General features: G+C 38.1%; 1 protein-coding gene across 3 annotated transcripts; it reads left to right on the top strand.

Annotated features, from left to right (window-relative positions):
- Positions 1-17,291, top strand: dazap1 (DAZ associated protein 1). Of its 3 annotated transcripts, XM_077584652.1 has the most exons (14): positions 1-33; positions 810-913; positions 2,929-2,969; positions 4,117-4,283; positions 4,681-4,746; positions 5,909-6,016; positions 6,210-6,258; positions 8,976-9,058; positions 11,501-11,648; positions 11,776-11,808; positions 12,135-12,284; positions 12,563-12,727; positions 15,145-15,234; positions 16,479-17,291. In XM_077584652.1, the coding sequence occupies exons 2-14, from the start codon at positions 882-884 to the stop codon at positions 16,643-16,645; spliced, it is 1,299 nt and encodes a 432-aa protein (XP_077440778.1). In that variant the 5' UTR covers positions 1-33; positions 810-881; the 3' UTR covers positions 16,646-17,291. The 3 variants fall into 3 exon arrangements, with proteins under 3 accessions (XP_077440778.1, XP_077440779.1, XP_077440780.1); XM_077584653.1 differs by lacking the exon at positions 1-33 and having other exon boundaries at positions 691-913; positions 5,912-6,016; XM_077584654.1 differs by lacking the exons at positions 1-33; positions 15,145-15,234 and having other exon boundaries at positions 710-913.
- Positions 17,292-17,946: the final 655 nt, after the last annotated feature.

Here is a 17,946-nt window from a genome sequence, read left to right on the forward strand (position 1 = left end):
ATCCATCCAACCATCCATAAATCCATCCAATAGGTAAATTAAATCACTGACTGTGCAAGTGTACCTAAAGTTACACGCATGTTACCTAATTTTTGGGTCTGTTTGTCTGCATTTAATTTATGCTTACAGTCTTTCTATTTACAGGAAATCAGCATCAAAGTCTTATTTGCATTCACAGACTATCTACCATAACGATATCTACAGTGTCAATCTGCTCCTCTATTTTATCCTTGCTTAAATCTGCTAATCTGTAGTAAATCTAATAGTGTCTACAGTGGGGGGCAGTATAGTTTATCTGTTAGTAGACTAGAGATTACTACAGACTAGAGATTTATAAATTATGTAATAAAGTTATTCTTTGTTGTATACTGATCTATATTTCTTTTGTTTTCTTTAATGTTAATAAGGATACAACATTATGCATAGGCGTATTTATAATAACTTCTTAGACAAATTGATTTTTTTTTTCTTGTTTCTGAATCCTGAGGGGGGCCGGGGGTTGGGGGCGTACTAAAAAAATGATGCCCTGCTTGTCAAATGTAGATTGATCTAATTCAGTTTGACAAAATTGACACTAATTTAAATAACTGACAATGTGAGTGATGAGGTTTCATATTTGCAAGCTTTGTTATTATTTCCTTTGGTTATTATTATTATTATTTGTGGTCATCATCCAGTAAAATAAGATCCCCGGCTGCTGTGGTGGCGGTGCAGTGTTCCTTTAAATGCGGTGCACTCTGCAGTGTCGTCATTGCGCAGAGCAGTTTTGAACCAAAAAAGCGGAGTGACCTTCCTTCCTTCGCTTTCAGTCTGAGAGGGGCAGCAGTCAAGCGAGAAGCCGGCTACAGCTCACACAGCCCCCCACCGCTTTCGCCTCAGAAATGAACAACAACTTAATCGGCGATGAAGTTGGGTAAGCTCCTTTTTACGAAGCGCTCTTACGAGGGATGTCGTCCTTTTCCAAAGTCTTTTTCATAACTTGCACTACCAGCTCTCTCATCGAGCTGTCATCTGACAGCTAGCAATTGCTAACGAGCTAGGTTAGCTTCAGTAAGTTAGCGAGAGCGCTAGCACTTGCAAATATAGGCAAAAAGTGGCATTTATGATGGGAGTTGCGAATAGGGCACCTTGAGCAGATATGCCCAACTTCAGCGTTGGTTCTTGCCACTTTGCCTGTCGCGGAAATGTGCCAAATTGCCACGTTATTCACTTATGCCGGTTGTTGTTTTTGCTCTCGGTTCGAAGCATCTGAGCTAGCCAAGCTAACGTTTGCCAGCGGAGCGTAAGTCTGACTGACTTGGCCAAGAGGACACTTAGCGGGCACCGCGGGGGGATTCGGCATCCGCACCTCGGCTCGTCCTCCAGTTTTCGCACAGTCGTCAAGTCTGTTCTTGACCACATTGAAATTGAATGAGCTTGATAGTGCGGATGTTGAACTGCTCGTGAAGTTGAAGCGTCCCTCCGACCGGGACCACCGTGCCCAGACTGGATACAGCCGGCTCCAGCCTGTGTCATTTTACCACCACACGACAAAAAATGGTGTTAAATACATAAACAAATGCATAAAATGGTGTTAATATCGCAACCTGTACTCCGAATTTAGTCATACTGCACTGTTCTGTTTACACCTGCCTACTGTTTAAATGGCGAACCTGACTGCACTTATGTACTTGACCACTCGTGCCTCTGTCTTTTTATACTAATGAGCTACACTATACATCTGTGTACTTTACTGTTCCACCTGTGTAAATGACAGAGTAGTCTAATGTATTTGACTATCGTTGCATTATCACATTAATCAATTTTAGATACCATTTTAATAAAAAAATGTGCAAATGCTCAGAACTATACAATTCCGTAGTCCTCCATGAAAGTCGACTTTTTTTCTTTCTTTCTTTTTACACAAAGAATCGAAAGTTTTACTTTGGGAAGCAAAACATCATAGCCTATTTCTGACATGTTACAGACCAAACCAATAACTTAATTTATGTCACTGTCAATTTGAAATTATGTCCTGATTTTGAATAAAGGTATGCAAATAAAATAATTGTTACTATTTGACGATTTCCGCCTGTGTACAGTCTACCTGACAGAGTGCACTTATGTATGTGACGGCACTTGTATATCGCTGCCGTCAAGCCGAAAACCCTTTAGTCACAATTTGGTAAATGTTCTTTTTTTTTTTTTCAAAAATCTATACTTTTGGTCAGTCCACACGTGCATGTGTCATTTTTACGAATATTGACCAATCTAAAGTTTTAAATGGATTGCTGTCTTTGATGATACATTATTAAAGGTTGGAAAAAAACATGCTGTTTTGGGGGTCTCCTGAAAAGTGACGATTTTGGAGGTGCAAGGTTTTTGATCGACACCAGCGATATCTGACTGTATGGCACTGTACTGTTGGCAGCCATTTACTTGACTTTTTACACTGTACCTGGTTGTGTATTTGGCTGTTAGCACTAGTGTATACAGTATATGTTTACTGTTCAGTTTGTATACCTGACTTTATGCACTTGTACTACTACTGTACTTGACTTTATACTGACCTGCTACAGTGTGCACTTGTGTACCTAAGCATTTACACATATGTCATCAATCACAAGTGATTGTGTGCACATGTGTACTCTTTCCGCCTGTCTTAACTGTTTACATTGGTGTATTTGACCGGGCACCTTTGTTTTGACTGTGTACATTTCTGTAGTTGACATCTATCAACTGTCTATCTGACTCTGTACACATTATGTATATATGTTTATCTGTATACCTGATTGTGTACACATGTATGTTTGACTGTTTGCACCTGTGTACACATATAAATGACCTGCTCGCACTTATGTAGTTGATAGTTTACATCACTGTACTTGACCTGACTGTTGACACTTTTCGCTATCCAGTAATTTTGAACTTAATTTGTTTTCCTTGTAGAAAATTATTTGTTGGTGGGCTGGACTGGAGCACCACACAAGGTAGGTATCTTACAATATTTTTTAAGCGGGTGAATGCTCAGCTAATTTGCATGCAACATGTTGGAGCCATTTGTCTCCGGGGCAGAGTGGCACACTTTGTTGTCATAGAGAGAAGCTGGCTTCTAGCTTATTAGGACTGGAAAAGGTTAAGCAAAAGCATACAGTAATTTTTCTTACGTGACCAAAAGCAGAGCTGAATGTTCAAATTATTGTTTTGAAAAGTTTCTTGTGGTGGCCCTCAAAACTACGACCAATAGTGTGACAGTGTATTGAACTTAAGAGCATTCTTATTGAAATAATTATAGGCAAAAATTTGAGTCATTTGAATAGATGTTTTGTTTAATACAATCTACAGTAATTGCGGTAACTCATAAATGACCGTGAAGAACGAGGTTTTGCTCATCATTGGAATAATACAAAAAGCTTTTTTTTTCTTCATGACTCTAAATTGGGTTCTTCAGTGACCTTTTGACATAAAAGAAATTTGAGCGGTTTAGAATCTTGCTCAATTTTCGTGACTCTTGATAAAAATGACTCGTTACACAACCTCCTCAGAGATGGTTTCGCCTGTGCCGAACTCTTCACTTATGCGTTCTTGTTTGACCACTGTGTAACTTTGGATGTGTGTGTGTGTGTCTTAACGGCAGTGTAGCATAGAGATCACAAGCACAGCACTGTGGAACTCAGCTTGGCATTGTCCGCAGGGCTTACCAGCAATGAGAAAAGCAATTACAGACTCCTCATTTGTTGAAACTTGCTCACTTCGCCTCACTGGGTGTGTGCTGGCATTTTAGGGTTGTGGCGTGTGCTTGGTACTATGTAAGATAACATTAGGTCAGTCCTTTAGGAATTTGGATTCTTGACATCTATGTTTTTATATATTTTTGTGCCTATTTCTTTTCTTAAAAAGCATTGATTAATTACAATGACGAGAGGTAATTTTATAGCTGTTCATTTGCCTTAGAACACCTGCGCTGAAGGTGTTTTCCCAGCTTCATTTATCATGTCGAAAGCATGCATCTAGCCCTCGTGTTCAGGAGACAAACAGAGCTGAGTCATGTCTTTCATAACCATTTCACATTTGTAGTATTGCCGTGTTTGTGTTTTATCATTCATTTCTTTCTTTTTTTTTTTTTTTTCCCCTCAGAAACCCTGAGAAACTACTTTTCACAATATGGGGAAGTGGTAGATTGTGTTATAATGAAGGACAAAACAACTAATCAGTCGCGAGGCTTTGGTTTTGTCAAATTCAAAGACCCCAATTGTGTACGGACAGTGCTGGAGACAAAGCCACATAATTTAGATGGCAGAAATGTAAGTATTGCACATGAAAGACTCCTGAAACAATATATGCGCATATTTTAATATCTGTGTAGCCGTAACCAGTTAGGCTGTATTTGATTTTTCACAGTTGCTAGATGTTTGTTAAGTACAAGTAAAATATATATTTTTTTATGTGGAATACATGCTTTTTGCAAAGACTGACATTTGTTTGCACAACAAAACGTACCTGTTCAAAGTCAAACTGACTAATTTGGCAGTTCACGTTGTAATTATCTCTGCATAGAAATGCTCTGTTAGTTTTCTGAACTGTATCCAGCATTATTCACCGTAAATGCAGTATTTCCTCAAGCATTTATTCAAATAAGCCAGTGCGAAAAAATTTGACAAGCTCTGTTGATGGTTAAACATTTCCTCTTTGTGCTGTCAGATTGACCCGAAGCCATGCACTCCTCGAGGAATGCAACCTGAAAAGTCTCGAACAAAGGAAGGCTGGGTAAGGAGAATCTAATTTCTTCTGGCCAGACAGTGCTAGATGAGCATGCTGCAATCATAGATCAATTATACTTATTGTTGTATAGTAATAATGTTTAGCCACAAGTTCCACAACTATATGCGGTACAGCTAAGAATGAAATTCGTAAAAAAAAAAAAAAATTTTAATTGGATTTGTTTTTGCGAAGTCATGATTGCATAGTTGTGCTAACTAAGCAAATAACCAACCAACCAAATAGCAAACCGCTAGCATCGGGCCAAAACCTCCTATAATCAAAATCTTCTAATTTATATTCATTAATCAGTCAAAATATTGTTACAATATTTGATTAAAATGAAATGTAGCCTCCTCAAAATTACAAGACATAATGACATAATCAAATAGCGGTACTCGTACTTGTATTGACAAAAGTGTTGTTGGTGCATCCCTAATGGCTACCGATTCCTAAATTATTTTTCGTACATGCATCTCATAGGGTTGATTGACATTGTAATTTGCAGTGGTGTGAAACAGGACTGCACTAAGCTGTTTCTGATATTTTGGTGATTTAGCCACATGGAATGAGTGAAGTTTGTAACAGCTTCTAAATATATGCCTTATGAACCAGAATCACAATTATCTAATATATAACTACCTAATAGTTGTGATTGTGAAGGTGATTTCTAAAATACGTTCCTGTAAGCGTTTTCACGGGAAAAGAAGCCAGGTGAAAATAAATTGTTCAGTTGGCGTCCACTTGGGGGGGTTACAGCCATTGAGTAGCAGATGAGTAATTGCCTTTTGTTACATATTTGTCTGCAAGCCTGGGTTCTGAATGTCAGAGGCTATTGTGAGTGAGGTCCTTTTGGTCCTCAATGTTTTACTGGCAAAGCAAAAGATGCATTTGATTGAAGTCATTGATGTTGGAGCAGCCTCGAGCCTTTACAGTTTGAGTGCAGCGCAGTGCCATTGTGAAGAGAGTGAGCGGAGGAAGCCGTCCACCGTGTTCCCTGTTCTGTGGAGACTAGTGTTTGCATTGACATGACATGTTAAGAATTATACCCCAGGGCAAGAGGATAACCTAATTTCTTCTGTACTGCCTGAATAGATGATGGCTAAGCGGCCCTTCCCAGAGGGATCCCTTAACAGACATTGTAATCCATACACTCCTTGTTTTCTTTCAGAAGGGCACCAAAGCCGATAGCAATAAATCGAAGAAGATATTTGTAGGTGGAATCCCCCATAACTGTGGCGAGCCTGAACTCAGGGACTATTTCAATAGGTTCGGAGTGGTGAGTATTGTTAATTAGATAATCACTTCATAGTGGCTTTATGGACACATTCACAATTCATACTTGAGTAATGAAAAAAGCACGTTTCATGGAATGGGAAAGAGCAATGTGATATTTGTCTTAATTTAGGTTAACAAAGAAACTTGTCTGCTTTTTTTTTAAATGGCCATTGTTTCCCTTTGTCCAATTCAAGGTCACAGAGGTGGTAATGATCTATGATGCGGAGAAGCAGAGGCCCCGAGGTAAAAGCTGATCCCGTTTTCACCACCCCCCCCCCCCCCCCTTCCATACCTTACCATCTTAAATCTAATGACAAACTATTCTGGCCCAAAGAGAAACAGACCATTCAACTGTGGAAATGACATTAATTTTAATCACTGCAGTCCTGTGTGTGTGTGTGGGCACTCCATTTGAGGTCATACCAAGCTATCATAGCGTTAAATTTTTTTTTTTTATAATTTATGAATTACAGTCAAGAAGAAGACATCAGTGGTATTGCAAAAATACTTTGTAGCCTCTTTCAGATGGAACCTTTCGTATAAGTGTGTTTTAAAATATTTTTGACCTTGAACATGACAAGAGACTGATTAACATTAAAATTATCTTGAGTGAATGTGATAAGATTCTAAGAGTTCATACCATTAGAAAAAAAAAAGGTAAAAAATATTGTGCAAATATTGTTTGCATATACCCACGCAGTTCAAATTATACTATACTAAAAACCGTGGTTCCTAATTTTGAGTTATTAAACTGAAACTTAGATTAGGTTTCTTAACACAGTTGCATTTACTACGTCTGCTACAACTGTTTAACTTATTGTTGTTTAAGACTTTTTTTTTTTTTTTTTATCAAGAGCACATCGAGTCAGAGAACATAAAATAAAGTTGCCCTGCCTAGAGAAAAACGAAGAGCAAAAAGTTAATGGCAAGTCGTTAGCAGATGCTTTGACGGGCAAAGCATCAACTAAAAGCGGAAACGTTTGAGGCAGCCAGATGGTCAACATGCAAAAGGCGCTGTGAACAGTTTGAGCTTCAAAGGGGGATTTGACCTTCAAAGGGGTCTCAGTGATGAAGGTGCTCTTGTGTTTTACAAGAACAAAGGTTTTTGTGTTCGCTACTCAAAAAGGTCTCCTTATGAACTCACTGAGAGTGGAAGTCGCATATCACAGAATTGCATCTAGTTAAATCCTACACGTATAGTGACGCTTTGTGCGTGAATTGCCTGCCAGGGATTCAGACCAGCCACCGGCAATGTTAGTGTCAGGCACTGTCCAGTGAGCTCCAGTCACATCTGTTTCATCTACATTTGTCCTACATAGCAATGATGCTGCGACCAGTGACCCACAACATGTTCTGTGTTCCCGTTTCTACTCCATTCATTTGCCCTCTGTTTGGGAGAAACAGAATAGTTTGTCATTGGAGCTTAACATGATCTAATGCACCAGTTAAGACCATTGCACAATCTTTAACGTAGCTTGAACACATTAAATTCATTGGATGTTTAGTTTCGGAATAAGTTTTCTTCAACCTTGATTTTGCACATAAATGATACATGTACCTTAAATAGCATACATACTATGTTTTCCCATGTGTAAAAATGTTAAGTATTTTTGCAAGTGAGCCCTTTCTATTTTTCTTTTCCTCTGTGCCCCTTCTCCTTGTGAATTGTTTGAATGTGATTAACTCTGTCTTTTAAGAATTGTCTTTTCTCCTTTAGGTTACTGTGCATTGATTGGTACCACAGAGGTACAGGCCTTTTTATATATTTTTTTATTTTAATTCCCAAACGTCCAATTGGTTATTGGGGTGTATACAAAGTCGTATCTGATTCGAACCGGGCTGAAGGTTTAACAAATTAACATTGAATCTAATTGTTAGATGACAAACAAAAATGCCACTAAATGCTTTCCATTTTGTGTAAAATAGTTATAGGATCAAGAAAATGTAGCACAGAATGAATAATTATTTAGTATAGTATATTATATTATAGTATAGTATAGTATAGTATAGTAATTCATCTTAGCAACAAGTCCAATGTCTCCCAAAATGTTACTTGAACTAGGATCATAGCATGGTTCTAAATTCAGATTGAGGACATTGGCAGATATTATTAATATCAATAGGCCACACAGCTCGGGGATGCTTGGCTGGAGGTCTCTGAAATCTCTGTTTGTTGTCTCTCAGGATGTTAAAGCGGATTCAGGTTAGGTCCCCAAGTAGAGATGGGTTCTCAACCTAGTTCTGCCAAAGTAGAAAGTTAATCTAATTGAAAATGGAACACTGGCACTTAGAAAAGTATTCCTTTTTCCCTTAGCCTGCCCGATTAACGTGTTAAGATCTACATGTTACAGGTCTGTTTTTTTTTGTGTGTTCCTGATTGTCTTTGTACATGCCCCATGAAAACTTCAAAAAGTCATTTTGGAAGACCAGTTATGGCCTGTATCTTTGTGTTATCATTTGTAGTGTTTTATTATTCAATTTTGGCTTATCCTGGCTGACTCAAAAGTAAAATATTAAATTTGGGAAAGCTTGGAGAAAGCTTTAGGCATTCTACAGTTTGTGTTTCTCCATGTTTTTGTAATGCATTAACAATGGCTGCCACAAGTATGTGCTCCAAAGCAAAATACCCAGGACAATTCAAGGTGGGGTTTGGATGAAACAGCATAAAATATGACGATGTATTGTATTGCTAGTATTATTTATATAATAGAGTCACTAATTCTTCATGTCAAACAAGGACTTGATTCTCAAAATGTTCCAGACTAGTGTTTCCTTCAAACCACCATGCTGTATAATTTTGGATCTTGTGTTGTTTTGCGTTTGTGCGACGTCATCCAAACCCCAGGAGCCTCTTGCTCAATCTTGACAGATCCTCACTCTGCCGAATCCCAATACTGTTCTTCATCTTGTGTTGTCACAACCTCCCCTGCTACCTTGATTCACTCTTCGTCGTTGGCTAGGTTTTGGATTTATTACTTTCGAGGCCGAACAATCAGTGGACCAGGCTGTCAACATGCATTTTCACGACATCATGGGCAAAAAAGTGTGTAGTTGTAGTTTTATTTTAACCTTCAGATAAAACAGAGGCTTGGGCGACTGATTTTACATTACAGTATAATGTGACGCGGTTACTTACAATTGAGCTCATTTCCAAGTTTGACTCACATTGCAGGATTTTACAATTGGGCTTCTTAATTTTATGCTTTAGCCACTGACAAATGCTGTCATGTTTTGGTATTTCTGATGTTTTCGCCTAAGGCTCTGTTTAAAAATGACCGCTCCTTTAGGATGTGTTAGGTGTAATTTAGTTGACCCAACAATTTCATTCTCAAAAGTAATTTGCCACAAAAAAAAAAAGTTCAATTGTTCATGTATTACTAAGTACATAATTGTAATTCAATAAATACAAATGATTCACAGCCCACTGAATTACAGAATATAATTCACCTAAAGGATTGGTCCAATCAGTTCTGTTTCTTTTGTTTTTTGATATTTGGTTGGCTGGTCACTTCCACGTCAACATGTCTTCTTTTACATTAAAAAAAAAAAAAACAACAACCAAAAAAACTCAGTGACCTCAATCAAAGAATCTCCATACTGTGTTCATCCACCTAGAAATACAAAATTTTGCAGGTCTCTAATGTCAAAGTTGAGGAATTAAGATGGCCACAAAAAAAAGAAGTTGCTTTCACAGTGTGTGTCAGATGTATTGTGTTTAGTGTGGATATGTAAATCAGATTAAGACAAGCTTTCCACTAGGAGAAAATAAGTAAATTATTCACCATTGTGCGATATTTAAGTGTGCCTTCTTGCATTGTGGCTTCTATTGTTTTATGTGACAAACATCACCCACCTAGAGGCTTGTTTGAATAAAACTAGTGTGTTAAATATCCTATATGTTCAGATTGGTCTAATGTAGTAATACAACAGCCATTATAGCAACTATCTGTTTCCACTTATAAGTGGCAATTGACACGATCTAGTTTTGTTGTTGTTATTAAATTGATGACCCACAGTAGGCACCCAGGAAATCTTAATTAAAATGTTACTTTCTATCTCATTGGTAATGGATTTAGCTCAACCTGTAAACTGTCCTCTTAGAAACCCCCCTTGACTTTGCCCTGATTTTTCAGCAGGCATCAAGGCTCAAGCCGCTCAACTTAATCCATTGTTCTTTACTTGACATTACCTTACGCTGGGACTTGAGGGAGCTTGGGAAGTATGAGTTACAAAATTAGAAAATGGAGCACATCAAACTGAGGAACAAATCCCAGTTCTGCTGTTGGGGACTTTACAGGAGTCATGGTATCCATCACACGAAGCTGTGATGCCCACGGGAGAAAGCGCTCTGGTAGCTGCTGGCGGCAGGGGCCACTACCAGACGTGCGCGTAATTGGGTCGACAGAGAAAAAAGAGATGAGGCTGGGGTTGCCAGCAACACCTTAAAGCTGGGTGGAATTTGTGATTCATTTTCCTCCTGCAAGGTGACCCCAATAACTCAACCCCTCAGTCTATTTCTGGTTGGCTCCCCCTTAGTCTCTGCCCGTTTCTTTGAGCTGGTTAACTGTTTGTTGCAGTGCCTTGACACCTAGTTTTGTGCTGTAATATAATAATAATAATAATAATAATACATTATTTATAATGCCCTTACATCACAATATCTCAAAGGGCTACAAGTTGAAAAGAAAATGGTGTGCATTTTTATTTAAAAAATATATATATATGTAAAAGCAACAATATTGAAGTAAATAAGATATACATAAGAATGTAGGGTTGGTGAACTATTTTATCACTATCAAGTAACAAATAGAACACAGAAAGCACAAGATCATTAGTCTTTGTGGCGTTATTTTGTGTCATGTCACTTTTGACATTTTTGACAAAATTATACCTTTTGACACAGTATGAAGATTCAATTTTATACTGAAAAATGTTCATTTGTTCTATCTGCATGTTTACCTTTATTAGTTAGAATTGCGATACAATTTTCTCTTTACATCATCCTCCTTAAAAAGTATTCCAAATAGAAATAAATTGAGATTCTTCATATGCATTAGATGGAGAAAGGTAAGTTGTAATTTTACATTAGAGTACTATAATAATTTATAGAAGGCAGTTCATTGAGGGAAAAAAATCTATGTTTCTCAGGTACATTAAATGTTTAGATAAAAACATGTGTATGTTTTAAAAGTGTTTCATTGATATTAAATTGAGATTTATTTATTTATTATTATTTTTTAATATAACCTAACAAACTTGATTTGTTGTACCTGAAACACATAGCTATACTTCTCTCCTGGTTACACAATAATTTTGATCTAGGCATTCAATCCATGTTAATGTCCTAAAGTAAAACATTTTAAATTGGCCCCTAACACCAAGATTTATGTCTTAAAATGTCTGTTAGGACAGATCTGACTAGGCGGGCAACTTCATGGGCCATTTACTGGTGTTGCCAAATGTGTCCACCTTGTCCTTTGTCCAGGTTGAAGTAAAGAAGGCAGAACCCCGTGACAATAGTGCTCCTGGTCAGCTAGGCCCAGGCCAGTGGGGACCCAGGAGCATCTTGAGTGCAGCAAATGGTTGGCCAGCACAGCCTGCCCAGGGTTGGCAACACCCTTATGGACCACAAGGTGAGTGTAAAGAAGCAAATACATAGGCATGATAAGTGTTTGGAGTAAAAGCTGAACAAGTGTCTACTTTACAGATGACAATTTCTCCCTTTGTCTAAAGTATTGTTTTATTATTTTGTCTCTGAAGGCATTTGGGTTTCCACTACTGGCCAACCTATAGGTAGGGTCTCAACCTCTCCTTGCTTACAACAGCAACCAAATATTTGCTTATGTTCTCTCCATGTTATATTTACTTAAAATCAAGTCAGATTTACTTTATGACAGCAAAAATACTTCAAATCAAGTCCTTGCACACTGTGGCTTTTTGTGCGTGCATTAATTGACTTATATCTTATGTTTGTCATTTTAGCCCCCCCCCCCCAAAAAAAAAGAAACTGCTCATTAAAATGTTAGGCCAGCAGTCCCAATTGTAAATTTTCATGGCACACATGCCTGGTTGAATTTCTACAAAGTGTTCCTAAGCAATGATGTTGTCTAATTGATCAGGTGGTTATGGACCTCCATTAACAGCTGGCCGGGGAACCCCCACGCAGCCCCCTTCACCTTTTAGTGCATTCCTGGTCACCACCCCAGCGGGCAGCTTTGCTGCACCTCAGGGCTACCCTCCGCAGGGCTTCAGCACAGCGCCGCCATTTGGTGAGTGAGGCTAACACGCTCATTGCAACCACATACAGAATTGGCACATGATATAGTAGTTTGAAAAGGTACATTAAATGAAATTATACAGTAAACAAAACACATTGGATAACTAATTCATTGTAGTTTCTGATACTAGTCTTAATTTTATATATCCACTGACGTGTCCCTATTTTTTCCACTCAACAGAATGTAGAAGACACTTCATAGTAAGATGTGTTTGATACGCTAATTATGATGAGAGAAAAGTCAATAAGAGTGTAATTTTATTGTAACAGGTTACAGTTTTGGCACTCCTCAAGCAGAACAGTATGTTCAGCAGGTTCCTCCTCCACCTACTACTCCAGGAACTACAACGTTGGGCTTTGCTCCCACCACTACACCAACTCAGGACTTGAGCAAAGCTTCCTCTGTGCAGCCTGACTTTCCATATAGCCAATATGGTAAGAAACGTAATTGTGCTTTTTGCTCTTCCATGCCTCTTTATCTCCCATTTTAATTTTTATACATCTTAACGGACGGCCATGCCACTAGATAATTTTTGGCCACAACTCGAGTTCTTTTTAATGCATATGCATTATTGACATCAGAAACACAGAGCTTGCTATCGAAATAATTTACCATTAGCTTAAACAGCTCACATCCATGCATACATGTTTTTTTTTACACACATGAACCCCACTTCCACCCGAGTTGTGAAGTGGCTGTCATTTGTGTAAGGTTTCTCCAGCAGGGCTGTGGTTTGGTAAAAAGGTTGCTAGGTGTTGGTTTAAATTAGATCATCCTGTCTTGTAATGCTTGTTGCTTAGCACTTTTATTTAATTCTTGACAGATTGCTTACATCCAACTTTGTCGAAGTACTTATGCATTTTAGTTATTGCAGCCCTAACACTCAGTTCTCCTTTTCAAGAGGCTTGTTGACTTCCATTTGTGGTCTCGGCGTGTTTGCCATACACAAAACCACTTGGAGTTCAGCTTGTTCAATCTTAATGCTGAAATGCCTTTCAACATTTTTCAACATGTCTGGCATGTGTTCATACCAGACTTGCATGCTTGTAACTGAAAGCAAACATATTCACTTACTATGCATGCAGATTTGACATTTTTCTAATCATTTGTCATTTTATCTGCATTGTTATTCCACCCAGTCTTTGAGCTTGACTGTTGTTTAACATTACCTTTGAAGATGTTAAGCAGGGGAGGTTTTTGCCAATTTTTAGCAAGCGCAAGATAGACGTCCAAAAAATATGGCACGGCTTAATTTCAGCTTTTCCATAGTACTTTTTTGCCCTACGGAATTGTAATTAAGAAATTTAATCTTGTGGCGAACATACATAAGATGCAAGGTTAATCTTTTACACTTAGTTACATAAATATTGTGTCAGATAAGGGGCAATTATATAAGAGAAGTTACATCCCTTATTTTCTCAGACCCGACGACCTCACTCAGTCTTGACAGTTATCCATTCGTGTGTTTTTATTTCCGGTTTGTGCATTTCTTTCATTCAGTCTTTTGCACTCAGTCTTTCCTGCATCCCCAGGCCTCCACTTAATAAACCAAATTGTGCCTCACAAGTTTATTTAAATTTTTTTCCAAACCCTAAAAAATCCAATTTAATATTTGACTGGCTAAATGCTAAAGGTCTGCTAACATGACATCATCTATTTAAAAAGACCTCTGTGGTAGAATTAGATCAGGTCCAAGGAAAAGGGCTTGTGCATCTTTAACATTACCTCATTCACTGCCATAAATTCATTAAAAAATTAATTTTGAAAAAATTAGGGGCAACAGGTAATTAAATTGTTTAATTGTAATTAATCGTATGACTTCACTAGTTAACTCACGATTAATCTCAAATTTTATATCTGTTCGAACTGTACAATGACAAAAATACTAGGTTTTCATACTCTTGTTAACAAAAGAGGAAGCAAATGTTAAACTAATAGAAATAGTTCAAATGTATTTTTGACGTTTTTAGCCGTCAATGGCAGTGAATGAGTTAACATCTGAGCTGTAACAGTAAATGAAATACATGTCCCCTAATGCCTAATAGAAATTAGTTAAAATGAATTTTTGACATTTATAGCCGTCAATGGCAGCCAATGAATAAAAAATAAAAAAGAAGAAAATATTATAAAAAATTTGGACCGTCAGGTGATTAAAATTTTAATAGTAATTAATCGCATGACTTTACTAGTTAACTCACGATTAATCACAAATTTTATATCTGTTCTACATGTACAATAAAAACAATTCTAATGCTTTTCATTCTCTTGTTAACAAAAGAGGAAAAAATGTTAAACTAATAGATATAGTTCAAATGTATTTTTGACGTTTTTAGCCGTCAATGGCAGTGAATGAGTTAACATCTGAGCTGTAACAGTAAATGAAATACATGTCCACTAATGCCAGTAAATTTCTGGCAATGGTCCGTCACTTGGCGCGGCACCAAATAAAAGCCTCTGGTGTGCATTTGACAACCACACCACAATTTTTATATGCACCTCTGCTTATGTTGCTATCATATACAGTTGTATACAAAACCACCCCAGAATCATATCCAGTCGCTAATTTAATAGGCTAAAAATAAATGGCTAATTTATAAGGCTGTCATTAATGAATGATTAAAATGGTAGTAGGCCATATTGCCAACGCCAGCCTTCCACATCAAAGTCCGCTCTCATGACACCCCCCCCCCCCTCTCAAAATACTGACTTCCCAAGTGACACATAACCAGATAGAAGTGTAGAGCCAGAAAATGAGTAGAACTGTTAAGCTGTCACGTTATAATAAGAGGGATACTAATTAGTTGGCCAGTATAAGGGTTCAGTCATCTTGGTCTCCTCGTCTCCCTGATAGGCTTGGGTAACTACCCTCAGGAGCGCTCTGCCTACGGACCAACGCGTCCTCACACTTATGGTCAGGATGATCAGGGAGGATGTAGTGCAGGTAGGTGCCAGCATCATATTCTCCAACCACAAAAGTAGCATTTCTTCACTACTTTAGTGTCTGTACTAAGACACAACCTGGTTCTTTGGCTCTTTTGCATGTACATTCAATTGTATGCATGTATAGTAAAACACGGCCATTGGTTGTGAATGTAATTGAACGCACCGGTAATTTACCATCAAATTAACTGTTAGAGCTCCAAACATGTTGTTTCCCTCAGTGGCTACTGCTTTACTATACCTAAACAAATCCTCTTTTTGTTTCTGTCTTGTCTGCATTGCTGTTCAGCTTACAAAAAGGATGATCTAATGGTCAGAAATACATTTTTGTTCATGTCTCAGTTATGTTAAGGTAGCACCCATTTACCCGGCACTTTACCCTCCACGTCCTTATTCCACAGAATATCTGAAGCTATTTAAAAACGCAATTATAATATATTTAAAGACAACAGTCTACTGTTTTTTGGATTCACGTTTTTATCTTTGACTTGATCCTAAAGAAGTCCAAAATGTGTTTTCTCTCGATCGCATTAGTTCATATTACTCTTTTTACAGTTAGGTTAGTGTTTTATGTATCTGTGTTTGTGACCTAGAAAATATCAATCCGATGGAAATAAAATAAAATCACCCATAATAACCAGCAAAATTGAGTGTCTATGGTGCTTGGCCTTTCTTTACTGGGTGTCACTGATTCTCATCTAATTTGCAGCGTGATGGTGCCACCTAGTGTCCAAATAGAAGAATGTCAACTGATAGGTCAGGATGCTTTTTGCACGTCGGAGGCATGAAGGTCTTCTGATACAGTTTATCTCTGGCGAGCCAGCAAATATGCAACTAACATTGAATTTCCTTCCTAACAGCAAAAGGGACGTTGACAAAAATCGGGAGATTTTATTCACGTAATGCCATGATAGCACGGGCGACAGACATTAATTTGTCGCCGGGGTGGAGGGGGCTGATGAAAACGGACCGGCCGTTCACAAAACTCTACACTAACTTTTTCACTGGTAGTACAGTACTGGTGCTACCAACACGGGATTTGGTCGCACCCTTTTTTGGGGAGGTACATACAACATGACCCTATTTGCTGATGTGTAGTCTTCTCAATTTCCATACCGTAGTTATGACGCAAGGAATGACAGTGACTCAAAATATGATATTTCTGAAATATTTTACTGTGCAACAAGCAGCGGCTGGCAAAACATCTATCTTCCCTGTTGCTTCAAATCTTTTCGTCCACCGCAGGCTATGCTCAGGACCTGACTGCATTCAGCCACACCTTTGCAGACCCGAGTCAGACAACGGCCTCCTATGGTTCAGCACAGCCCATCACTGCTCCACAGTCCGCCGCCAGTGCGTTTGGAAGAGGGCAGAACCACAATGTACAAAGCTTCCATCCGTATCGACGTTGACTGTCACTTTGGGACAAGGATGTTATGTAAAATTCTACACAAAAATGATCTGGGGGGCGGGGGAGGAGTCGGGGAAATGTGTGTTGGATTGTTCTTTGGATTATTGTGAAATGGAAACCTCAGTGAAAGTAGGTCTTCCAGTTTGGTCAAAAGAGTTGTAAAAATATTTTTCTTTACCTAATTTAAGAAAAATTCATCAGAAAGATGCTTTTATGTCCAATACTTCAACAATGTTTTATAGTAGAACTAAAACTACTTTGCAATAATTTTGATTGTCGCGTTGAACACTAGCACATAGATTATATGGAAAGAGACTTGCATATAAATATGTATATTTATGGTTGACACAAATGAAAACAGGGTTTTGCATTTCCCCAGCTTTAAATTCTAGGGAAATTGTTTTTGTTTGGTCAATATTGTTTACTTTCTGAGCCTTTCAAGTTTGTTTGAAATTGAGATTATTGATATATATTATACACAAACTGTGCAATTTTTTAAAAAGGAATTTTGTACTAAAATGTACACTTTGCTTGTTTTTTTTTTATTATTATTTAAAGATGTAGACTTCCCTCAGGTGGCGGTTTTGGGTGCGTTTTGCACTTATGCAAAAAGGACAAATTATTATTAAAAAAATACAAAGTTTTAAGGATGTGATTTGTCCACTTCATTTGTTTTGGAATGTTGAATGAACCACTCCTAATCTAAATTGATGTTAGTTGGGTAAGTATCTCTATAGGCGTTATAATACCCTTGTATGTGATTATGAGTTGCTTTATTACCATGCGGGGTAACCGAATGCACTTAAAGAGCCACTGTCAGCTTTAACTGCTCTCTGACTTGAGCCAACCAGGGCTGCCGCTACACCAAGGCTAGGCGCAGGCAATTGACAAGTCTAAACGTCCGGGCATTTGTGCTATTTTCACAATGCAACACCTTCATTTCCATGGTGTAGTGTATTGCTTTTGTCTGTGACTATCATTCAAAACAGGCATATTGTTATAGTAGTCAAACATAACGGAATTTTGGAATTGCCAATAGACCCGTCTGAAGTCTGTGTAAGCCTCTTCAGCATTTTAGTTGATATATATTTGTATTAACTGTTTTCTCAGTCCCCATAGGTATTGGTCAAGCCCCCCGTTTAGGCCGGGAGAGAGAGAGGGGGAAAAAATCCTAGAGCCGTCCCTGGAGCCAACGTTCAAGCTGCAGTGTCACTTCGCCCTTTCACTTTTCCTGACGTCACCATCAATACTTCACAAACCTCACCCATTATTAAAATATACAGTATATATATAAAATCAAGA

This window comes from Vanacampus margaritifer, chromosome 13, assembly GCF_051991255.1.
Source record: "Vanacampus margaritifer isolate UIUO_Vmar chromosome 13, RoL_Vmar_1.0, whole genome shotgun sequence".
NCBI classification, from domain to species: Eukaryota; Metazoa; Chordata; class Actinopteri; order Syngnathiformes; family Syngnathidae; genus Vanacampus; species Vanacampus margaritifer.

Coding starts and splice junctions, on each gene's coding strand:
- dazap1 (XM_077584652.1), top strand. CDS start 882: ATGAACAACAACTTAATCGGCGATGAAGTTGG. Junction 2,970..4,116: donor GGACTGGAGCACCACACAAG/GTAGGTATCTTA, acceptor TTTTCCCCTCAG/AAACCCTGAGAAACTACTTT. Junction 11,649..11,775: donor ACACCCTTATGGACCACAAG/GTGAGTGTAAAG, acceptor TTGTCTCTGAAG/GCATTTGGGTTTCCACTACT.